The sequence below is a fragment of the Bos indicus x Bos taurus genome, chromosome 20 (genome assembly GCF_003369695.1).
Source record: "Bos indicus x Bos taurus breed Angus x Brahman F1 hybrid chromosome 20, Bos_hybrid_MaternalHap_v2.0, whole genome shotgun sequence".
Lineage (NCBI taxonomy): Eukaryota > Metazoa > Chordata > Mammalia > Artiodactyla > Bovidae > Bos > Bos indicus x Bos taurus.
Genome location: NC_040095.1, coordinates 57409939 through 57436724, shown reverse-complemented (window position 1 = coordinate 57436724; position 26786 = coordinate 57409939). Strand labels below are relative to the sequence as shown.

The 26786-nt window shown below is 43.8% G+C and overlaps 1 protein-coding gene across 1 annotated transcript in view; it reads left to right on the top strand.

Annotated features, from left to right (window-relative positions):
- The first annotated feature begins 800 nt into the window (after positions 1-800).
- FBXL7 (F-box and leucine rich repeat protein 7) overlaps positions 801-26786 on the top strand; it is a 471955-nt gene continuing 445969 nt past the window's right edge. The window contains exon 1 of the mRNA XM_027520145.1: positions 801-1360. Within this exon, the coding sequence (XP_027375946.1) occupies positions 1324-1360 (37 nt within the window). The 5' untranslated portion in view covers positions 801-1323. The remainder of the gene's footprint in view (positions 1361-26786) is intronic.

The window sequence follows — 26786 nt, the reverse complement described above, 5'->3', positions numbered from 1 at the left end:
TATAAAATTCTAGGTATTTATATGGAAAGGGAATAAAACATTAAGAAGAATTTCCTTTTTCCATTTAAAGGAGTGAACACCAAAAGGCCATTTTAAGACTCTCGAAGTGCCATAGAAATTTCCAAAAGAGGTTGTAATGTATAAAACAAAGGGTAACACCAACCACAAGGGAAAAAAAAATCATAGAAACGGGAGGGAGGTGGCGGGGGGAGGGGGGGGGTGGCGGTGAACACACTTCCTGGCTCAGAAGCTCTTAAAAGTTCTGAGCCAGGAAACCTCCCGCACCGAGGCGAGGAATGTCTTTGGCTCTGCTCTGACTCCCTGCTAAGTTCCCCTTCAAGTTTTGCCTCCCTCGCTCCTCGGTTCCCGCCTCAGACCCGAACGTGGGAGCCACAGGAGGAGGCCGGCACGCATACCTGGAGCTGTCGGACAGAATCAGCTTCCGACGCGTGTTGATTCGGAATGCCACCACACCTAACACAGGCCGTATTTGCAGGCAGACCCAAGGGATTTCAAGCGACACCCGGAAGCTCATCTTACTCATTAGGGACCCAGCCGGGAAAAGAACAATAGTCAAATTGAGCCAAGAGCACGCCTTCCTTCGCTCCCCGCTGCAGTTCGCGGGCGGCGCGCAGGGCCTGCGCCCGGGCTGGGGCGGGGAGCCGGAGCCCGAAAAGGCGCGCTGCCCCTTTAAAAGGCCGCGCATCTCCGGGCCGGCCTTCCTCCCCGGGGCTCCAGCTGTGATTGACGCTGGGCGGCGAGAGGAGGCGCCTGGCGCTAACAAAAGTCCGGCCCTTGGGCGAGCCGCGCCGGGCCGCGAGTCTTTCGCTCGCTCGGGGCACCCGCAACAAGTGGCCGCCGCGCCCTCCCCGGGGGAAGCCGCGGGTGCGCAGGGGGCGCCCGGAGGAGGCGGCAGAACCCGGGAGCCCCGGCCGCCCGCGCCGCTCGGCTCAGCGCCCACCGCCGAGGGGATCGGGGCGGGCGGATGGGGACCAGGCGGCGGCGGCGCGGCGAGCCTCTGGGCGGCCCCAGGGCGCGGGCTCTCCGCGGCGCTGCGCCCGCCGGCCCCGAACGCGGATTCTAAGGGCGGCGGCCGTCCCCGGGTCCCCATCCGGCGTAGTCGGGGGATTGCCAGGAGGGGACGGAGCCCACCCCACCGCCCACCGGAGTGCGGGGGGACGCCCCCGGCCGGAGATCGGCCCCGGCGCGTGGGGTATGCGCAGCTAACGGTCCCGTCGGGCGGGCTTTCCTCTGGCGGAGCGCGCAGGCGGTGCGCCCCAGCTATGGAGTATCCGGGGAGACGGCGGGCATGACGGCGGCAGGATGGGCGCGAACAATGGCAAACAGTACGGCAGCGAGGGTGAGTGGGCCGTCCGTCCTCACACTCCCGATCACGCCCCACCCCGCCCCCCCATCTCCTTTCCCCTCGCCTTCGCGTCTGGGAAGGAAGGTTCTCGCACGCCCGGTGGTGTCGGGGCGCACCCACATTGGGTACCCTGTCTGGCCCATCACCTTCCCCTTAGGCAGGAGTGCTCGGGAGCCCCGCGGGTGCTTTCTCACGGCGGGGGTCTCTCTAAGCAACTTCGCAGGTTGTCCGTGCGACGGCTCGCGTGGCCTTTCTGCCTGTGGCGGAACGCCTGTGCCTTAACTTCCCTTCCCTGGAGCATCTGGGGTTTAGGTTGCAGAGTTTGGCAGCTGGCGGAAGACGGTTCTGAGAAACAACGCAGGGAAAACTTTCCCAGGCCTTTGTGCACCAGTCATTTGGACTCTCCTGTAGCAGGGAAAACTTCTGGAAGAAGTTAAGTTTCCATTCTCTGCTCATTGCCCCCCCAAGCTGACAGCTTCGTGAAACTGACCACCTAGGGGCCATGCGAGGCCAGGCGTGGCGGGTTTTGGGGGTTGGTGGGGAGGGGTTTGGTCTGGGCTCTCCCGGGGCTCGAGACGGGCAAAGGACCGTCTGTTACGTGGGGCTAGAAATTGCACAGAAATATTGCCTGTCAAGTGGGAACTTGGAAGTTGGGGAAACTTTAAACTCCACCTACTCCTAAAAGGGTGATGGATGTGTGGGTTGGCTTCTCCCTCGCCCCTCCTCCCCCTCTTTGCATAAAACCGTAGTGTTGGGACCCGGTTGATTAACTGCATTGCCCCTGATAGGCATACTGCAGAGGCATTTCCCTGCAGTTCTGAAGTTAGGAAGGTTTGTCTTTCGTGAACTTGGCTGGAGAGGAGTGCAAGAGACGGGGTCGGTTTTACAGCCTGCCCCCAGAGGACCGGCGGTTAGAAGCGGGGGTCCCGCGCCTGCAGACTGCTAGGAATGCAGAATGGCTATTCAGCATGTGGTGTTAGAGAAACTTCAATCATTCAGTTCAAAACTTGAGGAGCTCTGACCATGGAAGGTGGATGCCTCTCCCCCATGCTTGCGACTGTGTTTCTTCTCAGCAGCTTTGTGAAATTACAGCAGAAACCGACCCTAAGAAAACCGTATCCACAAGAACCTTTTGTTTAAATCATTCTTTTTCCAGGGCATCATGTGTTGAATTCCACATATATATGATATATGTAGATTTCCTTATTCCGGACAGTTAAGTGAGAGATTTTTTTTTTTTCCCTGACAATTTCATTTTTTTTTCTTTAAGAAAGTTGAAAGGTGGTCTTTTAAGATAGTCAACCGTGAAATTAGGCCAGAAAAGATTATTGGAGAATCTTGGCCACCCCCCAAAACCTCGTGAAGTTAATGTTTTAAAAAATGGTGGAAAAATGAAAGATTAAGCCTTCTTCCTCTTGAGTTATTAAAAAACTTTCAGGGAGTGAAGTGTGTGCTTGTCAGTTCTGGGTGCGTACCCATTACTTCACTTGAACACTGGTGATGGGGGTCGGGGGAGTCGGATACTCGGAGAGGAACACAGAGTTGCGGCTCTGTGTTCTTGAACAAACCCCCTCACACTCTCTCTAATCCTCTGCAACTTGTTCTTACATCCCAGCGTTCTCGTATTGTGCAGTGTGTGGTGTGTGACTACTTCCTGTCTGAACAGTGGAGTTTTCAACCCTTGGGAGAGAAAAGGAGAGACAGAAAACTAATGTTCTCCAGCTGTTATTCCTAACTGCTACCTCTGCATTTTCACTTCAGCTGAAGTGAAATTTTTACTGGAATCCGATTTAGATACACAGTGGACTTTTTATAGGGAAAAAAAAATCTCTTGAGTTCAGCTGATTCAAGGGGACCAATAGAAAGCTTTGGGAGGTAACTGAGTTTTGGCTGGAGGGACACACTGTGTTCAGTGTTCATCAACTCTCTTCAAATGCATCCAGATTCTTTTCTTATAGATGGATCGGGGGGGAGTGAAGGGGGATAGAGAGAATAACAAGAGTTTTTTAAAAATCGTTTCGCCCCTGTTACACTCTGCCCAGTTGCACTTTAATATCCCCCTAATATATATCATTATAATATATGTATAATATATACAATACATATAAAATATGTAATGTATTATAGGTTAAAATATATGTAATTGAGTATGGTCAACTTTATTACATTGTGCTGTTGGATGGTAAAGTCTGTGCAAATAAGCCTGTGCGAACTTGGTATGTTAATGCCATCTTTCTTATCTGAAACATCCAATTTTAGAGAAAGTCAAAGCAATCCCTAGACACAGTATTTCTATTATCAGAGGAGACTGAGCATCAACAGTTTTACAGCTATAGTGCTATTTGCATCTGTGCTCAGTCACTAAGAGTCAGTTCTTTCTGACTCTTTGACCCCAAAGACTGTGGCCTGCCAGGTTCCTCTGTCCTTGGGATTTCCCAGGCAAGAATACTGGAGTAGGTTGCCATTTCCTTCTCCAGGGGAATCTTCCTGACCCAGGGATTGAACTCTTGTCTCCTGCATTGGCAGGCCGACTCTTTACTGCTGAGCCATCTGGGAAGTCCATGGTGCAATTTAGGCGTGGTATATTTTAAATGATCAATGATTGTATATCCATAGAATGGCTCAGTGAGAGATCCCTCAACTATAAAATGTTGGTGTTTGTGTATAGATTAAAAATTTGCAACTTAAATGTATTTTGCTTACTACTGGAGTTGACACCACCATGTAAATGACCCTTAAATTTTAGAAATACTGTGAATTATTAGAACTTTTAAAACCTCAATATTTCATCTGTAATCTCACTTTGTCCTGCTCCCAGAAAAATATCTTTTAAAAAGATATTTTAAAACATATTCCCAAGACTTACCTTAGCAGGTGCAGTGGGTGAGAGGCTTCCTAGTTCTGTGACATCCTAGGTCCTGTAGCATCAGTATCACCTGGGAGCATGTCAGAAATGCAGAATCTGAGTCATTTATCACATGCATGTTAGAGCTCTAGGCAGTTCTTGTATGGAATGCAAAGCATTGATTTGGGAGCCTGGAAATTTGATTCCAGCTTCTACTTAGCTACCAGACTTTTCTCAGTTGTCCCCAAGCCTTAAGGCCTTTATTCTATAGAGTGAAAAGAGAAAAAAAAAAATTGGGGGGGGGGGGCATTATTTGTTGTAATCACCCTTGAGCATGTAGTCCTTCATTTTAGTTTGTTCACATAATGCTTTAATGGACCACTTTGGGAAGATATGTTATAATGAGTATGATTGGCCTGATAAGTGTTAGTTACTCAGTTATGTCTGACTCTGTAACCCCACGGACTGTAAGCCACCAGGCTCCTCTGTCCATGGGATTCTCCAGGCAAGAATACTAGAGTGGGTAGCCATTCCCTTCTCCAGGGGATCATCCCAACCTGGGGATTGAACCCAAGTCTCCTGGACTGCAGGCAGATTCTTTACCATCTGAGCCCCCAGGGATGGCATTATTGCCCTGAAATCAGTAAATATTCCTCTCCCTTTTGTTATCCCCTTTACCCTCATCTCTGTCTTCCTCACTCATTCCCACTTTCTCTCTTAACTCAAACAGTTTCTGCTTTTAATTCTGAGATTAAAGGTAATGTGCTTATCAATATTGGGTGTTTCTGGTGTTTGTTTTCCTACAGACTTAGTGAATGTTCAGATTAATGATTTAATTCCCAGGCTTCAGGCAGACTTAGAATTTGCTCCAGGAAAATGTTACCACACAGTTTCTGATCTTCAGCTTTCTAGAAATATAAGCGAATGTCTAAATGATTAGTATGTTCGGGTAAACTCTTTTTATGGGAGACTGATTTTCTTTATCTTCTTTCATAAAGTTTAAGTTACAGCCCATGTGTGGAAATCTGGAGAATAATTTGGGGTGATTCGAGCCATTAGAACCATTAGCTTTGACTCCAGTTAAACCAAATAAACAAATCTCTCCCTTCAAGTAGCCAGAGAGAAGCTGCTTTCCTGCCTTTTAAGGTTCCCAGCCTCACCCTCACTTACTTGGTGGTTTCATTGTTAATGTTTATTCTGCTCCAGCGGGGCTGAGTCTGTCATCCTCACACTGTTAACAGCTCCTTTGTAAACTCCTGAGTGTCTTTAAATTGGCACTGATGAGGTCTTGTGATGGGCTTGACCTTGGTAGCTCTGTAGCTTTATCAACGCCCCGAGTCCCTTTTCACCATCTCAGATCTGCGCTCTTCAGATGTGAGGAGGGCAAGTTTCCGGGGAACATAAATCCTTACCAGTCCCTCACTGCTTTGGGGAACATATCTTGAAATAATAATAATGATGGCTGCTGTTGTTGTTCAGTTAGTAAGCTGTGTCTGTCTCTTTGCGACCCCCTGGACTGCAGCACAACTGGGCTCCTCTGTTTTCCACTATCTCCTCACTATTTGAGCATGAGTTGGCTCAAATTCATGTCCATTGGGTCGGTGATGCTATCTAACCATCTCATCCTCTGCCATCCCCTTCTCCTTTTGCCTTCAGTCTTTCCAAGCATTGGGGTCTTTTCCATTGAGTTGACTCTCTGCATCAGGTGGCTTCAGCTTCAGCAACAGTCCTTCTAATGGATATTCAGGGTTGATTTCCTTTGGGATTGACTGGTTTGATCTCCTTGCTGTCCAAGGGACTCTTGAGTCTTTTCCAGCACCACAATTCAAAAGCATCAGTTCTTTGACGCTCAGCCTTCTTTATGGTCCAACTCTTACATCTGTACGTGACTGCTGGAAAAATGATGGCAAGTGACATTTTTTGAACTCCTGCTTTGTCCAAGCATGATCCTAAGCTCTTCACATACACTGAATCATGTCATTCTTATCGTGATTCTATGGGACAGGCATTCCTATATCTCCATTTGACTGATGAAGAAACACAGTTCAGAGAAGACCATCATTTTCCCAAGGTCCTATAGCTAATGGAGGTGGAAAAGGGACTCATGGCCAGGTTTATCTAAGCGCAGAATTACTTATTCATTACAATTACCTATTCATTCAATCAATGTATGCTGGCTTCTTATTTCCTATTATGTGCCAGGAACTCTTTTGATTCTTGGGATCCATCAGTAACTAGATAAAGATCCTATCCTTGTCAATCTTATCTTTATCTGTGTGTGTGTGTGTTGGGAAGGACGGGAAATGGAACAGTTAACATAGTAACTTAGTAAAACATGTGACGAGTTCTAAGGGGCTAAGGTCTCTGCATAGAGAAAATTGCCAGGTTAAGATTGACGCCTAATTGAAGCAAAGAATTGATGCTTTTGACTTTGGTTCTGGAGAAGACTCTTGATAGGAGTTGAGAGGATGAGGGTGTGGCATATTTTAATTAGAGTAGTCACTGTGGGCCTTATGGAGAAATTGGCATTTAGACTGAGACTTAGAAGTGAGGGACTAATCCCTGAAGATCCACAAAGCGTGTTGACTGTTAACTTTTGACCACCATGTTCTACCAAAGCGAACTACTCTTTATGTTGGAGGGTGTATATCATCTTTTTATGCAAGTGTAACATCATCAGTCTTCTATGAATAGTCAGCTACAGTGGAACTGAGTCAGTTTGGCCATTGGGCATATGTTTTTTGCCTAGAGTCTTTGCAAACGTGTTTTATACAATTATATTCTATCAGATGTTTTGTGACTGCTTTTGTAGGGAGAGGACGGGAAGCCTAGGACATGCTCCTCTTGCTCTGATCAGTAGTGTTGTCTGACTTACTGATATGTGACTTCCCTCCTGAAGATCCCACCAAAGGTCCTGTCATTCTTAAATAGATTCGGGTCTTTGTCTTTTGCTTCCAGTAAATAAATTCATTCTGATGAAAATCAGAAGATACATGATACTGATTCCACTACTTGGCTCAGGTCAAAGCAGTAGTGAAGCTAACAATGCCATTTTTCGTCTGACAGTGTATTTTTGGAGATTTGGGGAATCTTTTTGCATGTTTTAAACAAGAGAGAGAGAAGAGATGTTAACTTTTCTTTCTCCTTGGGAATCATCTCCTGTCAACTCTCTGCTCCCTCTACCCTTTTGAAATAGAATGAATTCTGGGTTGGTTTTGAGTCCTTGATAATTACTCTTCCCCTTAGTCCTTATCTAGTAGTGCCTCTGGAAGCTGTTTGGAACTACTTGGCTTGGCTTTTTGACTACTAGAACTTTCTAGATACCATGCATCTTAAGATGGCATTTTTTGTTATTCATTCACTAAGTCATGTCTGACTCTTCTACAACCTCATGGACTGGAGCCCACCACGCTCCTCTGTCCATGGGATTTCCCAGGCAAGAATACTGGAGAGGGTTGCCATTTCCTCTCCAGGGGATCTTCCCCACCTAAGGATTGAGCCCACGTGTCCTGCATTGGCAGTCTAGTTCTTTACCACTGAGCCATCAGGGAAGCCTGTAGGATGGCATTAGGAAAGTATTAAACTATGTGGCAGTATCATGAATAAAATCTAGAGTGAATAAATTTTCTTTATTATGAAGAAGGTAATAAATGAAGTTTAGAAGCTTAATACCTTAAAGCTCATGGTCACAGTGAAGATTACGTTTCAGAGTGCTGATTAGAGACCAAGGTATATAAGTTACTAGCAGGTAGATCGGAGAAGGCAGTGGCACCCCACTCCAGTACTCTTGCCTGGAAAATCCCATGGACGGAGGAACCTGGTAGGCTGCAGTCCATGGGGTCGAGAAGAGTCAGACATGACTGAGCGACTTCACTTTCACTTTTCACTTTCATGCATTGGAGAAGGAAATGGCAACCCACTCCAGTGTTCTTGCCTGGAGAATCCTAGGGACGGGGAAGCCTGGTGGGCTGCCGTCTATGGGGTCACACAGAGTTGGGCACGACTGAAGCGACTTAGCAGCAGCAGCAGCAGGTAGGTAGATTTGACTCAGTCTGAGGAAAAGCTGATTAGAGCTGTGCACACCTGAGACAGGCTTCCTAATGAGGGAGTGAGTCCGTCCACATGGGGAGGGGGTTCACAGAAAGGGATGCTGTGCTAGAGATTTCTGCATCAACAAAGGGGTTTACTGTAGGACCCTACACCAAGTTCCCTAGGAAAAATGTTCCCATGTGCCGTTATGTTCTTCTTTTAAATGAAGTGTGGTTAACTGATGATGTTGTGTTAATTTCAGGTTTACATTCAAAGTGATTCAGTTATGGCTTCCCTGGTGGCTCAGATGGTAAAGGATCTGCCTGCAATGTGGGAGACCTGGATTTGATCCCCGGGTTTGGAAGAGCCCCTGGAGGAGGGCATGGCAACCCACTTCAGTATTGTTGCTTGGAGAATCCCATGGTTAGAGGAGCCTGGCGGGCTACAGTCCCTGGGATTGCAAAAAGGTGAACATGACTGAGCGACGAAGCACAGCATGCAGCACGTATATACACACTCATGTATATTCTCTTTCAGATCTTTCCATTGTAAGTTATTACAAAATACTGAGTATAGTTCCCTGTGCTATACAGTGAGTCCTTGTTTCTTATCTATTTTATATATAGTATTATATACCTGTTCATCCCAAATCCCTAATTTATCCCTACCTTCCTTTGCCTGTTGCTAGTCTTAGTTTGATTTCTATGTCTGTGGGTTGCATTTATGTATGATGAAGGGTTATTGTTTGATTTGAACTCATATTGCTACTCCCTCCAATACATTTCTATCCTTATAGTTGTTGGAAAGTACTACCCTTGATTTCTCTAGGTTAATTTTCTCTTATATGTATGTGTTATGTCCATTTATATATTCATTAGAAAATCAACCACTTTTGTTTCCCTGCCTTCTGTGGGATGTAACCTCCTGCCGCAGTAATTGGGTTTGATAAATGATGTGTCCTGTTTTCAGTGTAGAGATGGCTATGGAGTCTACCTATAGTGTTGCTGTTACTTTCATTATTAGCCTAAAACATGTAGATCTACTGGAGTTGAAGCAACCCCTGAATTACGCTTATGCCGAATGTCTGGAATAAATGTCTTACCTTTGTAAGACTTTTCATTGACATCCTGGATTAGTGACATTTGATAGGAAGCTACACGTTGACTAGAGCCTCGTAGAGACCATGTCTTCCTCAAGGAGTTCTCAAGTTGCTTGGCACCATGTCTGCTGTGCATGAGTGATGTGGGCAGTTCTGCCACATGGTGATAAAGTCCACATCAGCTGAACTTTCCCAGAATGTAGCTTTTTGGTGGGGTTTGTTACAGAAATTTAGACCGCTTTTTCCATCTATTCACCGTGTTGAATCTCTAGATAGAGTAAGACTTGCTTTAATGAAGTTCAGTGAAAACCTGGAAAGCTAGATTAGGAGGCCAGTGATTTCAGAACAACAGGATAAATGCAGATTCACTGACGGACCCTGCTTTTCCGTTGTGCTAGGTATGATCGTAAGTGATAAGTAGGAAGTGGGCATAAGATTAGAGCTACTCTGTAAATGATCGCTCTGCACAATATCTACAACTCTCCAAATATCTAAAGGATGCACGTTTCCTAAAATAGCAATAACAACAGCAGCAACAGTATATACATACACTATATATAAAATAGATAACCAACAAGGACCTCTACTGTGTAGCACAGGGAACAAACTCAGTGTTTTGTAATAACCTATAAAGGAAGAGAATCTGAAGAACAGTGTGTATATATATCAAATCAGATCAGATCAGTCGCTCAGTCATGTCCGACTCTTTGCAACCCCATGAATCGCAGCACCCCAGGCCTCCCTGTCCATCACCAACTCCCGGAGTTCACTCAGACTCACGTCCATTGAGTCAGTGATGCCATCCAGCCATCTCATCCTCTGTGGTCCCCTTCTCCTCCTGCCCCCAATCCCTCCCAGCATCAGAGTCTTTTCCAATGAGTCAACTCTTCGCATGAGGTGGCCAAAGTACTGGAGTTTCAGCTTGAGCATCATTCCTTCCAAAGAAATCCCAGGGCTGATCTCCTTCAGAATGGACTGGTTGGATCTCCTTGCAGTCCAAGGGACTCTCAAGAGTCTTCTCCAACACCACAGTTCAAAAGCATCAATTCTTTGGCGCTCAGCCTTCTTCACAGTCCAACTCTCACATCCATACATGACCACAGGAAGAACCATAGCCTTGACTAGACGAACCTTTGTTGGCAAAGTAATGTCTCTGCTTTTGAATATGCTATCTAGGTTGGTCATAACTTTCCTTCCAAGGAGTAAGTGTCTTTTAATTTCATGGCTGCAGTCACCATCTGCAGTGATTTTGGAGCCCAGAAAAATAAAGTCTGACATTGTTTCCACTGTTTCCCTATCTATTTCCCATGAAGTGGTGGGACCGGATGCCATGATCTTCGTTTTCTGAATGTTGAGCTTTAAGCCAACTTTTTCACTCTCCTCTTTCACTTTCATCAAGAGGCTTTTGAGTTCCTCTTCACTTTCTGCCATAAGGGTGGTGTCATCTGCATATCTGAGGTTATTGATATTTCTCCCGGCAATCTTGATTCCAGCTTGTGTTTCTTCCAGTCCAGCGTTTCTCATGATGTACTCTGCATATAAGTTAAATAAACAGGGTGGCAATATACAGCCTTGATGAACTCCTTTTCCTATTTGGAACCTATTTGGAACCAGTTGTTCCATGTCCAGTTCTAACTGTTGCTTCCTGACCTGCATACAAATTTCTCAAGAGGCAGATCAGGTGGTCTGGTATATGTAACATTATGTATGTGTATGTGTGTGATAAGCAGCTTCAGTAGTTGTGTCAAAACTCTGTGTGACCCCATGGACTGTAGCCCACCAGGCCCCTCTGTTCATGAGATTCTCCAGGCCAGAATCCTGGAGTGGGTTGGTTGCCTTTCCACCTCCAGGAGATCCTCCTGACCCAGGGATCAAACCTGTGTCTCTTTTTGACCCCATGGAGTGCAGCACACCAGGCCTCCCTGTCCATCACCAACTCCCGGAGCCCACTCAAACTCCTCATGTCCATTGAGTCGGTGATGCCATCCAACCATCTCATCTTCTGTCATCCCCTTCTCCTCCTGCCTTCAATCTTTCCCAGCATCAGGGTCTTTTCCAGTGAGTTAGTTCTTCGCATCAGGTGGCCAAAGTGTTGGAGTTTCAGCTTCAATATCAGTCCTTCCAGTGAACATTCAGGACTGATTTCATTTAGGATGGACTGGTTGGATCTCCTTGCTGTCCAAGAGACTCTCAAGAGTCTTCTCCAACACCACAGTTCAAAAGTATCAATTCTTTGGTGCTCAGCTTTCTTTATAGAAACTCTCACATCCATACATGACTACTGGAAAAACTGTAGTCTTAACTAGATGTACCTTTGTTGGCAAAGATGTATGGTAATCTATGGTTATATATATATATATATATATATATATATATATATATATAAAACACTGAATCACTGTGCTGTATACCTGAAACTTAAATGATACTGCAAATCAACTATACTTCAATTAAAAAAAAAAAAAAAAAGGTACATTGGAGGGGAAGTAGCTTCTACTCTTGGGAGAAATGAAATCTTCTACTAGGAGCTTCTCCCTAATCGTTCTTGGAAATCTTCCTGTTCTATCTCTGCTGTGGTTTATCCCATGGGAAGTGATTATTTTCTAAGTGAGGACCTTGGAAGGCTTCAGAGGAGATGCAGCAGCATCTGAGCAGTCTAGGTCCTTGCCACACCTGTGCCCTGCCACCAAGGAGGACGGGAGCCGGCAGGCAGACTCTTTGTAAACCTGCTGGTACAGACCCCAGAGACATCCAGCTTTCAGACTTCTGACACAAATGATCATGAACTGTCTCAGAATTTTCTAGAGTAATATGGCCACCGTTCTCACCAGTACACGGAGTGTCTACTGTGTCTGGAGTCGTAAATCCTTATTTGATATTTATTCACTTGTGTTTTAGATGTGCTCATTCTCTCAATCCCTGTTTACTTTCTAAACCCGTAACAAAATGAAAAACAGTTGCTAACACTGCACGAACTCGTTGTCGTAACTTTAGAAGCCTTGAGCAATGTGTAGAAATGTTATTAAAACATTTTTTTGTTGTTGTTGTTTGCTCCCCTTTCTGTGGTAAATTCCTCTGCTTCATTTTCCAAGAAGTAGCAGGGGAAGGAATCAAAATTTCTAGACAAAAATGCCAGGAATTTTTCTTGTGTTTGTGGATTGACCTTCTGGCTGTGAGTGACCGTCCCACTTTTTGGCCAGGCGTGGCAGTCAGGAAAAGGCTCCCTGGATGTGCAGTTGAACCTTTGACCAGATGGAGTCCTCCAGTCAAATCACAGGAGATCTGGGTTAAGTTCAAGTCTAAGGCCAGGTCTCACATGGTCTAGTTGTTAGAGGTGGCTCAGACCCTAGTGGGAGGAAGAATAGGTATGAGGCTGAGGCTGGAGTAGAAGAAATATATATATATGAGAAGGAAGAAGAGGAGAAATTCAGAGAGGATGGGATTTAGGGCATTGATTGCCCTTTACTCTAAAGAACAAAATCACTGTTGAACTCAGTTCTCTTTTCTTACAAATAGCCTGTGCTGTGCTTAGTAGCTCAGTCATGTCCGACTCTTTGCAACCCCAAGGACTGTAGCCCACCAGGCTCCTCTGTTCATGGGGATTCTCCAAATGAGCATACTGGTGTGGGTGGCCATGCCCTCCCCCTGGGGGATCTTCCCAACCCAGGGATCAAACCCAGGTCTCCTGTATTGGCTTCCCTTGTGGCTCAGCTGATAAAGAATCCACCTGCAATGCAGGGAGACCTGGGTTCGGTCCCTGGGTTGGGAAGATCCCCTGGAGAAGGGAAAGGCTACCCACTCCAGTATTCTGGCCTGGAGAATTCCATGAACTGTATAGTCTATAGGGTTGCAAAGAGTCAGACATGACTGAGTGACTTTAACTTTTCACTTTCACATTACAGGTGGATTCTTTACAGTTTGAACCACCAGGGAAACCCTACAAGTAGCTTAGCTCATGGAACAAAAACAATTGCTATTAGATTATCTGGTAGGCTTGGCTGTTGCCAAGTTTATTGTATTTTTCATTTCCGTAACAGTAACAATTATTAAGCACTTAGGGGGTTCTATTTCCCCGAATGAGTGTGTTACACACACTTACTCCTCTAGTTCACAACATTCAGGGAGGTGGTGGGCACAGATCATCCCATTTTGCAGTTGCCAACACAGAAGCTTTGAGATGGGCTGACTGCCCAGGGCACAGAGCTGGCAAGTGGTCCAGTCGCTCCTGAAGTCCCCGTGGCTGTGACCCTGACCCCCTCCTGCCTGAGCCATGTAAGTTGCAGCCAAAATCTTTCCAGATCTTTGTTTTGTTTATGTGTTTCAAAGGCATGAAGCCACTGGGAAGTAGCCCTTAAAAGTGAAAGCAATGGTTTTATAGATGAGGTGAGCAAAAATGAAAGACATCTTTGGAAAGAAACTTTCAACCCACTCTACCTGGCTCTCCCAAGGACCAATTAACTGCTCATTAGGCAGCAATCTGCTGACAAATTGGCAGGGAAACTAGTGTCTGTGAGAATGGCAGCGTGTAAAATAATTAGCATATTCTGTAGAGTCTCCCGGGCGCCAAGGAGAGCTGGGAGGCTGTCCCTCTAGGCTCCAGAGCATCAGGAACTTTTAATTATTTCAGTTCTGGGAGAGCTTCTTACCTGGGGTAGCTGCTTGCTCACAAACAGAAGCTAAGGGTAGACTGAAAGAGGTGTGCACGTTTTCCTTCCTTCGTAACTAGTTTATAAGTTATATCTTATAGTTCCCTCTGGCTTCAAAAGTGTGCATTTGAAATAGCCATGAATAGGAGAATTATTCCAATATGTATTTTTATTTGCTTGGCCCCGTGGAAAACTCCTCCATGAGTATGTCTATGCAATTGCTTTGGAAACTATAAAGCATTTCAGTAATCAATCTTATTTATTTTCACAGGGACTATAGGAGGGGGCGGTTTCTGTCATATTCCCCAGGTTATAGATGAGGAAACTGAGCCCTTGGCAGGTTAAATGACTTGCCTTGATCATGCAACTGAGAATGGATGGGGTCATTCCAACTCTAAATTTAGTATATTTCCATTATAATATCACTTCTTTTAAACTGCTACAATAAAAAAAGAGTCATGCTAGAGTATTGTCACCAGGCATTTTTGACAGTTATTTTAAATTGCTTGTACCCAAGGAGGAAAGCCCCTTAGTCAGCAAGGTGATCAAACCAGTCAATCCTAAACAAAATCAACCCTAAATATTCATTGGAAGGATTGATGCTGAAGCTCTAATCCTTTGATGTGAAGAGCCAACTCATTGGAAAAGACCCTGATGCTGGGAAGGATGGAGGGCAGGAGAAGGGGACGACAGAGGATGAGATGGTTGGATGGCATCACCGACTTGATGGACATGAGTTTGAGCAAACTCTGAGAGATAGTGGAGGACAGAGGAGCCTGGGGTGCTGCAGTCCACGGGGTCACAAGGAGTCAGATACAACTTAGCAACCGAACAACATCAACAAGGATGAAAGTGAGGGTCTTGCAAGCATCCATCCTGTCCTTTAATAACTGCTTTTGGAGTTCTAGAAGAAGTAGGAAGCCTGTAGTCTACTGGTCTTCTCAGTCCACAGAGCTGTGTCACGACTTACGGGAGCAGGCTTGCAGTGGGAAGATCATTTTAATGAGAATGCAGAGTGAACTGTTAGAAGTATTCAGGACATGATGACATTATTCCTTCGGGTGTGCTTGCTAGCCCTTAAATCTCAGCTGGGGCTCTGAGAGGTGTTTCCCTTTGAAAACTTCTGTTCCAGACACTTAGAGAAAGTTATTTTAGTTTTGGGAGGACCACAGACTCAACTCTAAAATTGGGGATGATCAACATCACCGGTGTCCTGATTCTCTCAGTGTTCCCATTTTTTTTTGTTGTTGAAGGACCACACTGTTCAGAGGTCTTTGGAAGTGTTTAGGTCCTGGAGAAGCCCTTCAGGTTGAGTTGATACCAGAGGTCACTGAAGTTTCTGGTATTGTGATAGAAATCCATTCTTTCATCTGGTCTTTAATTGCTTCACTTTACATTCATTATCCTCTGATCTGCTGTTTTATTTTCTGTTTCTTGTTCCTTTGTATTTATTTATTGCTTATCCTACCATGTGCCCACTCGCTGTGGCTATAACCCTGCAAACATATTAGGTCTTTAATATAGTTCTGTTAAACAGATCCGTGAGGATGAATCTGTAGTTACGATCTTTATGGGTCTAAAAAAGCCTAGAAACCCTATCATATTTTCAGTGAACTTTTCCTAGACTTGAACATTTTACTCTTAAAAAAAGTATCTCTGGGCATGTTTTCTTCTGAAGATAGTCTGACTTGGACTTTTATTTTGAACATTGTGGTTCCATCTTCTTGTGGATGAAAATAGTTTAGCTTGTGTGCTTAAGGAAAGTGAAATACATATTTTTTAGGGTTGCTAAAAACAATGCAGATGATATTTCAACTTTGGCTTTTTTTTAAAGAGTGTATGTATGTATGTATGTATGTATTAATTTTTGTCTGTGCCGGATCTTCTTTGCTCAGGCTTTCTCTAGTCTCAGTGAGCAGGGGCTCCTCTTCACTGCGGTGCAAGGGCTTGCTCCTAATGTGATGGCTTTTCTTATTTTGGAGCATGGGCTCTAGACCTGTGGGCTTTAGTAGTTGCCAAGTACTGGGTCAGTAGTTGCGACTTCCAGGCCCTAGAATGAGGGCTCAGTAACTGTGGCACACTGGCTCAGTTGCTCCAGGGCACGTGGGGTCTTCCCTGACCAGGAATTGAAACCACGTCCCCTACATTGGCAGGCAGATTCCCAACACCTGAGAGAAGTCCCCAAGCTTCACTAATTTAGTGTATTGCCGACTTAACTACTTTCACTGAGTATTAAGTAGGACACTACCATCTATTTTTTATTCAAATTATATTGTTTGGTAATACTGGTTTCAACTGCTTTGGAAATTGGGTTTACATGACAGTTTAAATAAATCAATCTAGAAAGCATATCATTCCTTTGACTCTGTTCTCTGGATTAGAGGGTTGTAGCATTATGAATCCTTTTAAATTTGTATGTTGATTTGCTTTATGATGGGAGCTCTGCATTTGTATTTTTCTCCTTTTTATTATAGAAACTATAAATTTTTAGATGTGTCTGACTGAAATGGTTTCTAGTAGGTCTTCTGTTTCTGGCTTCCCTCCTTACTGAAATCAGAAGTGAAATAATCAATTTCAGGAAAAAAGAAAAACATTTTTGAACAGTAGTGTGTATATAGTCAGAGAAGGCAATGGCACCCCACTCCAATACTCTTGCCTGGAAAATCCCATGGATGGAGGAGCCTGGTAGGCTGCAGTCCATTGGGTCGCTAAGAGTTGGACACCACTGAGTGACTTCACTTTCACTTTTCACTTTCATGCATTGGAGAAGGCAATGGCGACCCACTCCAGTGTTCTGGCCTGGAAAATCCCAGGGACAGAGGAGCCTGGTGGGCTGCCTCTATGGGGTTGCACAGAGTCGGACACGACTGATGTGACTTAGCAGCAGCAGCAGTGTATATAGTTGTACATGTACTAGAGACTATATTTAAATAACCCTTTTCTATAAATTTCCATTATTCAGCACATCTGTGTTTTTCTGTAAATGGAGAAAAATATATAAGCTATGTATTTAAATATTTAAAGAATTAAAAATACAATTAAAATTAATGTGCCATTTGTTGTTTTTAATAATATGGTATCTGCTAGAGAATCAGCTTTAGACAAAGAGTCACTGTTAGAATCAAACCGAAGAAGAAGCAAATAGTTCAACACACAAGCTTTCTGAGATGGAACTTGGGATAGACGTGTTTGTACTCTATGAATAAAAGACTTGAAATGGTTTCTGTGACATGATGGCTACTTGGAACTGTATGTTATATTTTGTTTGTGTACCTGAGTGTGTGTTTGACTCAGAGGTGTGGATGTAATCTCTCATTGGAGGGAATTTTACTGGTTGACTTTTGTTTTGGAGTGCTTCCCAGGTAGTACTCGTGATAAAGAACCTGTCTGCCAGTGCAGGAGATATAAGAGATGTGGGTTCGATCCCTGGGTCTGGAAGATCCCCTGGAGAAGAAATGACAACTCACTCCAGTATTCTTGCCTGGAGAATCCCATGGACAGAGGAGCCTGGCGGGCTACAGTCCATGGGGTCACAAAGAGACAGACACCACTGAGGCGACTTAGTACACACACCAGGGGTGTAAATTCAGATTCATGGGCAGCATTCATACGATTGTTTTGTCTTTTTTTGATTTTTAAAGATCAGGAGCTGTTCCATTGGTTGAACTTGCTAAGTCACTTCAGTTGTGTCCGACTCTGTGCGATCCCATAGACGGCAGCCCACCAGGCTCCCCTGTCCCTGGGATTCTCCAGGCAGGAATACTGGAGTGGGTTGCCATTTCCCTCTCCAATGCATGAAAGTGAAAAGTGAAAGTGAAGTCGCTCAGTCATGTCTGACTCTTTGCAACCCCATGGACTGCAGCCTACCAGGCTCCTCCATCCATGGGATTTTCCAGGCAAGAGTACTGGAGTGGGGTGCCATTGCCTTCTCCGGTTGGTTGAACTTATGTAGCCCCATTTGGACAATGCATATTGTGGAGACTACTATGAAAATAAGTTCCAAGACATGACATTTCTGTCCTGAAGAGCTTACTTTTCACATTTTATTTTGCATCCACTTTGCTTACTTAATTATATTTTAATAATTTTCTCTATTTTCCACCTCCGCCAAAGACCTCTCCTGTTGATTACCCTGCGAGCTTGTTTAGAGAGACAGTATTTCCTTGGGGAGTCTTTCTTCATTCCTGAAGCCATAATAACAGGAACGCAGCAATATAAAGCCAATTCCCTCCCCTTGGTTTTGCTTCAAATAGTCATTTCTTTGATACGGGCTAATAAAAACAGAAAAAGGATCATTGTTAAAGGCTCTGGTTGGGGTTCCTTTACTTCCAATAAGGAAAATTGCCTCACAAGAGGGAGCATGGGTAATAATGATACAACTAACCGAGGAATTATATTCAGTCTAATGTCAAAATCTCCAAGCTGCTGCCTGCAGATTCAGTTTAATCATGGGATTGTGGTGTGTCTGCTGTGCTGTGTAGATTTGAATTTGCTGTCGCTGATCATCTCTTCACAGTTAATGAAGATGAATTTCAAATGAGACTGGAGAGGTTTGATGTGTGTGTGTGTGTGTTTTCCTTCGCAATGTTTGTAAGCTTTGATGTATGTAACAAAAAGGCTTTGAGAGTTGACCAAGAAGGATACATGTAGTAGCGTCTTGAATGTTTTGGTGGGGGCCGTGAAAGTGACCACAGATCAGCTGACGGTGAAGGAGATGGAGGCACAAAGAAACGAAAGAGGTTGACTAGGGTCATACAGAGTCCATCTGTTTCTTTTTAGTCCATTTCTTTCTTATTCACACCCTTCCCCCTGTTACTTTCAGAAGATTTGAAGTGAAGGCAGTGGCTGTTTTCCTTCTGTGTAGTTAGCCCCTCTAGGATCGATTCTCGTATTCCCAGCCTGGCTCAGTGCTTCTCCAGAAATTATTCTCAGCCAAGGCAAGGAAGCAGCCCCCATCCAATGATCTTTCCAGGCAGGGGTGTAACTTGAGACAACTCTGAAGAGCCGTCTTGGGTCCAAAACTCCCTGTAGGCTTGGCTGAGTCCTGTATTGCAACTGTATTACAGACCAAATTCTGTCCCAGCCCCGTCTGTCTTCTCCCTTGCCTTTCCAAAGTGTGCTTGCAAGGAACTTCCCGATAAACCACGTGCACTTCAAATAATATCAGAGACCATTACCTGGGGAACCCAACAAAAGACAACAGACTTATTTCACTTAGTAAGTCAGACAAAGACAAATATCATACAATATTGCTTATATGTGGAATCTAAAAAAAAAAAAAGATACAGTTGAACCTATTTATAAAACAGAAACAGACTTACAGAGGAGACACTTATGGTGGGGAGAAGGGTGAGGAGGAAGGGGTAGGTTGGAGTTTGGGATTAATGTGTACACCCTGCTGTAGAGTAAGTCCCCTACATACAAACACGTTTCCTTCTGAAAGTGCATCTGTAAGTCCAATTTGCTTATAAGTCCAATAGAGTTAGCCTAGGGTCCAGCTATCACAATTGGCTCTGTAGTATTCTGCTGCAATAGGTTTATAGTACTTTTCACACAAATAATATATAGAAAACAAACACAGAAATAAACATTTTTAATCATACAGTATAGTACTTCAAAAAGTACAGTACAGAGCCATCTACTTCACTGCTGCTCTTCTGCTTGCTTCTGGACATCTGGGCTTGAAATACAGATAGAGTCCTGCTGCTGCTGCTGCTAAGTCGCTTCAGTCGTGTCCGACTCTGTGCGACCCCATAGACGGCAGCCCACCAGGCTTCCCCGTCCCTGGGATTCTCCAGGCAAGAACGCTGGAGTGGGTTGCCATTTCCTTCTCCAATGCATGAAAGGGAAAAGTGAAAGTGAAGTCGCTCAGTCGTGTCCGACTCTAGCGACCCCATGGACTTCAGCCTACCAGGCCCCTCCATCCATGGGATTTTCCAGGCAAGAGTACTCGAGTGGGTTGCCATTTCCTTCTCCAGGGGATCTTCCCGACCCAGGGATCGAAAAGTACTGGAGTGGGGTGCCATTGCCTTCTCTGAGATAGAGTCCCACTGTCTTCTATACAGTACTGTGTGGTACACGGAAGCACAGCCGCTTGTGGAGGATACACTCATGTGACTGTACACTAGACGTGAATTAACTCACGTGATCGGACATACAAATGCCAATTCACATCTTTGAACTTTGCAACTTGAAAGTTTGTATATAGGGGACTTAATTACTTAAAATAGATGACCAACAAGAGCCTACCGTATAGGACAGAGAACTCTGCTCAGTATTTTGTAACAACCTAAATGGGAAAAGAATTTGAAAAAGAATAGATACTTGTATTTGAATCACTTTGCTGTGCACCTGAAATGAACACAGCGTTGTTGATCAACTATACTCCAGTATAAAATAAAAATTTAAAAACAAACACAGAAAAAAGACAACAGAGAGGCTAAAATAGGATGCTCTTCTGGCAGTGGTCAAGGACAGGATGCTGCTGCTGGGGAAAAATGATCTTTCTGGGAATTCTGGCTGTTCTTAAACGGGAGCCTTCAGCTGACAGTTAAGAGACATGAATGGATTTTTTTTTTTTGCTTGGGGACCTAGTCTAATCCTTTCATTGTATAGATTTAGGAAAGCCCCATGCATTAAAGTAACTTGACCAAAAATACATAGCTAGTTGGCAAAAGAGCAAAAACAGGCTTATAGTTCCAGGTGCTGCTTTCAAAGAGCCATGTTGGAATTTGTTCAGAGGGGTTTTTTGCTGCTGTAACTCAGGACTGACTGCAGATGGGTCTAGAGACCATTTATCTGTCTGATCCATTTGTTCAACTCTGGCACTGGAGTCAGACATCTCAGTAAGTTCTCCATGGTTCTGTTTTGCTGATTGTCTACCAATCTGAAGAGTGATCTCTGACTCTCTCTGTAGTTGGTAGTTGAATAGTGAAGAAGAAATGGTGAAGTAGAAACAGATGGTCACAGATATTACTTCCTGAACTCAGCATTTTGTGTTGCTAGCTATTAAGAGAATTGGAAAATTGGCAAGCCTTATTACATGATAGACTGGTGGCAACTGCAGACTCATTAGGTAGATGAAACATGCAGGAGTGGGTTGAAAGAATCATAAGCAAAATGAAAAATGACTACAAATTAATATTTAGTCTCTTGATTGTCCTTAATAGTTTATTAGTCATTTTATTATGCTCAGATAATGTTCCATTGAGATCATCAAATGATTATAAGCTCAGAGTCGCTATGATCCTGAGAAATTTGGAAGTAATTGAAAAAAAGTTATTAGTTTGTTATTATCACTACTACAAGCATCCGGTTTTAAATGGTTTCCTTGGCATCATTAACCACCTACATTTTAAGGAAATATTCTTCGATTTGCATTGTCTGTAAATTAAGTAGAATTTATTTTGTTTGGTGCTCAAGGTGCTATTCGGAGAAGGCAATGGCAATCCACTCTAGTACTCTTGCCTGGAAAATCCCATGGATGGAGGAACCTGGTGGGCTACAGTCCATGGGGTCGAGAAGAGTCAGACATGATTGAGTGACTTCCCTTTCACTTTTTGCTTTCCTGCATTGGAGAAGGAAATGGCAACCCACTCCAGTATTCTTGCCTGGAGAATCCCAGGGACAGGGGAGCCTGGTGGGCTGCCGTCTATGGGGTCACACAGAGTCAGACACAACTGAAGCAACTTAGCAGCAGCAGCAGCAGCAGCAGCAGCAGCAGCAGCAAGGCCCTATGTGTGCTTAGCCAGATTCCCTCTTTGGCTTTCTCTCAGGATACTTTTTTATATGTACTCCATACCCTGACCAAACTAGAAACCTCAGCATCCCCCAATATATCTTTTATTTTCCTAGAATATATTTCCTAAAATATACCTTTTATTTTCTTTTGTAATATGTATATGTGTAGTTTTTTGTTTATTTTTTGGACTCTTTTTTTCATTTTATTACCCAGCAAGTCCTCCTCAGTTCTGGCCCAATTCAATGTTCACCTCTTAAAATAAAAATTCCTTTGAGTTCTTTTAGATACATCTTGATCATGATGTATATGATAACTCCTTACCTTGAGGAAATATGTCACGTGCTCTCACTGGATATACTCTTTGTTCTCATTAATCCATTGTGGAATTTTATTTGCATGGAATTTTTATGTCCTACTTGGCATTTACCTACTTGCAGGATCTCTCTAATCTAGTAAGTCTTTATAGGCATCCATGTACCAGAATCTGTGCTAAGTACTGAGGGGTTAAAAATATAAGAGATTGTCCTTGATTTAGGGAGTTTGCTGTCTAGTGGATGCAACAGAATAAAGTACTAAAAGAGCTATGGATGGCAAAGCTAAAGCATGTGATGGGGGGCAGACCTGGCCATGGTGAGCTTTAGCTGAGAATGTTCATGAGGGCTATTGAGAGGACCTTGAACTGCGTCTGGAAAATGAGGAAGGGCTTGCCAGGCATGGCTGTTAAGGAGGGAATGAGAGAAGGTCAGACAAAGAGGCAGGAGCCAGTGGGTCAACTGAGAGGGGAGGAGAGGATGATCTGAGTTGAGCCCCATGCCTGGAGAGGTAGGCAGGTATGCATGGCTATGAAAGTGGTGTGAAGCAGGGTGGATGGCAGGAGGGAGCGTCTGTGGCAAATGCTTAGCGAAGGCAGCCAACCTGGGACAGAATTTGGAAGGCTGATGGACAGGCACATGGGTTCCTCCTCTCTACTCCTTGTGATGGGAGTGTCATTAATATAACTCCTGGCCTGGAGATATTTACCTGGTTGGTAAATTTGAGAGGAATAAAGTCGACATCTGAGCTCCATTCTGTTTTCCTCTTAGGAAGGAGCTGCCCTTGGTGGGGGGCAGCTCCTCTGCCTATATATGGACCAACTTTGGTCTCATGGTTCCCTACATTTGTATTCAGTATTAGCCACTTGTCTATAGACCTAAAACTACAACCTGTGAACCATAAGTTCCTGAAAACAAAGGAGCCATTTCCCCTCTCTCTCTGCTACTCCTCTTTTATGATTTCTGCAGTTTGTCTTGAATCTGATGGGAGAGAAGGGTGCTGTTTCTGGAGCCCCATCAAGACCCCAACAGTACTGTGTGTTGGAGGGGAGAATGATTGCTAAGTGAGGTCAGGTAGAAGCTTGATTTTGGCAGGGACATCGTGACTGAGGAAGAAGGTGTGGGTTTTAACAATGCAACAAAGGTAGAAGTACTTGAAGACTCTTTGGCTGAAGGAGATGAGTGAGATGGAAGATTCTAGAAAGACTTTGCCTTCTGCTTTGGGTGGTTGGGTGTGACATCAGCTCACAGACCTCCATGTTCTGATTGATTTGGGTTTCCCTGAACTGGCTCTGGAGGCCAGGATAGTTAATTTGCTCTTTGATCTCTCCTTTTCATCATCATCACCCAGGATCTGAAGGAATTTTTCTGGGACTGATAAACGTGGGCATTTGCTTATCTAAATTTTTCAGTTCCTTTATTAATTCATCTAGACAACAGATATTTCTTAATCTCTGTCTGTCACTGTGGGGCTTGGCCTACCTATGAGATTTGTTGTTTAGTTGCTAAGTTGTGTCTGACTCTTCGTTACCTCATGGACTGCAGCCCTCCAGGCTCCTCTGTCTGTGGGATTTCCCAGGCAATAATACTGGAGTGGGTTGCCATTTCCTCTTCCAGGGGATCTTCCTGACCTAGGGATGGAACCCATGTCTCCTGCATTGGCATGCAGATTCTTTACTGCTGATCCACCAGGGAAGCCCATTCATGAGCCCATTAGTTACTGTTAGTCGCTCAGTTCTATCTAACTCTTTGTGACGCTATGGGCTGTAACCCACCAGGCTCCTCTGTCCATGGGATGCTCCAGGCAAGAATACTGGAAAGAGTTGCCATGCCCTCCTCCAGGGAATCTACCTGACTCAGGGAACAAACCAGGTCTACTGCATTGCAGATGGAGTCTTTCCCATCTGAGCCACCAGAGAAGTTCAGCCTATGAGATATAGTGCTGAATAATCTTGTTCTCTGGGAACTTTGGGTCTGATGAGGAAGTCAGAGAGAGGTTCCCAGTTAACCAGCTTTGGAGCCAGACAGCCTGAGTTAGAATCTGGATCCCATTGTTTGCAAGACAGGTGACCTTCTTAGAACCTCATTTTTAAGAGAGCTAATTTGGTGTCTCCCTTAAAATGCTACTTTACCACATTTTTAACTTCTCTTCATTTGGCCCAATAAGCCAGTGGATTGACTTTGAGTAAGTTCTGCCAGAAACTTAGAAAATCGAAAGAAAAGTTGGTTTTGGAATTCATTTCTTATATTTTTGGAATTCATTTTTTGTATTTTTGGAATTCATTTTTTTAAAAGAGGAAATTCCTGTCTGTAGCTGGAAGTTGTCACATGAGCAGTGTAAGTTATGCTCTGTTTATCCCTATTTTGGACGACCCTTTTAGATTGGCACTAGAAGGAGGGAAGTCAGAATGTGGTTTAGCTCTTGGTAAAGTTTTCATTTTTGAGTTCTAATTGCATGAAGGATTTGAAAAAGAGTTGAGCTATTTTTTTTTTTTTTATTATGACAAATCTGAACATTCCTATGAAGTAGAGAAATCTGGTGTTTGTGTGGTTCAAGACTGACTTGGTATTAATAGGGAGTAATATTCTTTTTTAAATTGAGTATGGCTAGTTTAAAATGTTATGTTAGCTTCTGGTATACAGCAAAGTGATTCAGATATATATGTATACATACCTTTTCAGTTTCTTTTCCACTACAGGTTATTACAAGATAGTAAGTATAGTTCCCTGTGGTATACAGTAGGTCATTATTGTTTGCCTATTTTGTATAAAGTAGTATGTATATGGACTGCCTAGGTGGCGAAGTGGTAAGGAATCCACCAGCCAATGCAGGAGGTGCAGGTTTAATCCCTGGGTTGGGAAGATCCTCTGGAGGAGGAAATGGCAAACCACTCCAGTATTCTTGTCTGGAAAACTCCATGGACAGAGGAGCCTGGTAAGCTATCACACACACACACACACACACACACACACACACACACACACACACACAGTGTGTATATATTAATCCAAACTCCCCTGACCCCAGGTATCCCCTTTGGTAACCCTAAGTTTGTTTTCTATGTCTGGGAGTCTCTTTCTGTTTTGTAAGTAAGTTCAAGGAGTAGCTTTCTGATTTGTAGTTTTCTATGCCATTTGATACAATAATGGACATTTTAATGGTTCTAACATGGGGGAAAAAACCCATTGTTTCTAGTGTCCTCAATTCAGTGTAAAATACCATTCACACACACACGTACACGTGTGTGTGGATGTGATGTGGATGTCCGTGTGTACTTTATTGTTCCTACTTTAAAAGTCACAAGATCAAATTATATTCTATGTGCCAGATTCTGGCATATTTATGTGCTATGATTTAGTGTTTCCGCTAATGTCCAATCCTGCAGAAACTGCAAAAGCTGAATTAGCCAGAAGGTGGTTCATTAGTGATCAGGTGCTTTATTTAAAATTACCAGGATATTTAGCCAGGAATAAAAATGCCTCAGTTTTACCCTTTTAAGTTTTTTCCTGTAAGTGAAGAGAAAAACAGTATCCTTCTGTAAGGAATTTAAGAAATAAATTAAAATTAAACTATCATTTGTTTCTTTACTAATATAGTACCTGCCCTACAGAGGGATGTGGTGTCATCTCTTTCATGGTAGGGTGCCCTGAGTTTTAAAGCTCGGTGGCACTCTGGAGGTTGTTTATTCCACTGCACGCCTTTGGACATTATCGAGAAACTTGGGTACCAGTTGCTCGAAAAGACTCATGTTTAGTCCTGCATGAGGTGCGACAGTGAGCATGGTGGCCAAAAGCCCAGACCTGGGTGCCAGGCCAGTCACTAGCTGTGTGATCTTGTGAGATGTTATTTAACCTCTCAGTGCCTCCGTTTCTGCATCTGGCAAGTGGGATCAATGTTAGTTCTTCCCTCCAAGGGTTGTCGGGGAGTGGACGGAATTAGTAGATAAGAGTGACAGTGCCTGGCACCAACACATGCTCAACACACGCCTGGCACATGACAAATGCTACTTTTTGATTTATTGTAACTTGCATTTCATGAGCTCTAATGTGCATAGGGGCCACTGCTTTCTTGAATTCAAGAGCATAGGACTGGAAGTTTTCATGAAATTACAATAAGATTTGCGAAAGTGATTTAAGATAGTATTGGTTGTAAGATGAAGGTATTAAATGGGCAGTGGAGCTTAGAATCAATTAAATAGGATGCTGTAATTCTTATTCTCATCATTACTATTATTTAACTGACAAAGCAGGGTTGGAATTAGAAGCTATGTGTCCTAGTCCAGTACTTAGTCCATTATTCTACATTGTACATCTAGGTGATATTTATAAACTATATTTTTAGATACTTTCACTTTGGGAAATAAAAATTTTAGCTGTTTATTGGGAGCACACAGAGTCTGGTTCTCTTTGGGTAATCTCATTTGATTTAAAACTATTGCAGCACTGACATTCTACAATTCCAAGTCCTAAAAGACAGCTGGGTTGATTCTCTTTGCTTATTAGAAAAAGGAGGGTAAAGAAACACCCACATTCCCATGTAAGAACCAGTCTCCTCTCTCTCTGGTGCTCGTGGGCTCAGGGGTGATTGAGCTGTGTGTATTTTCCTCTGTTTCTTATTGCTTTGTATTTGGATAGGTTAAATCTTTAGACAGTTATAAATTTCTCTGTACTGAGCAAAGATTCGGATTCAGCTTTTAATAGTAGTTAGAAAATATTGTGTTTCATTGCTGTTCAAGTTCATCCAACAAA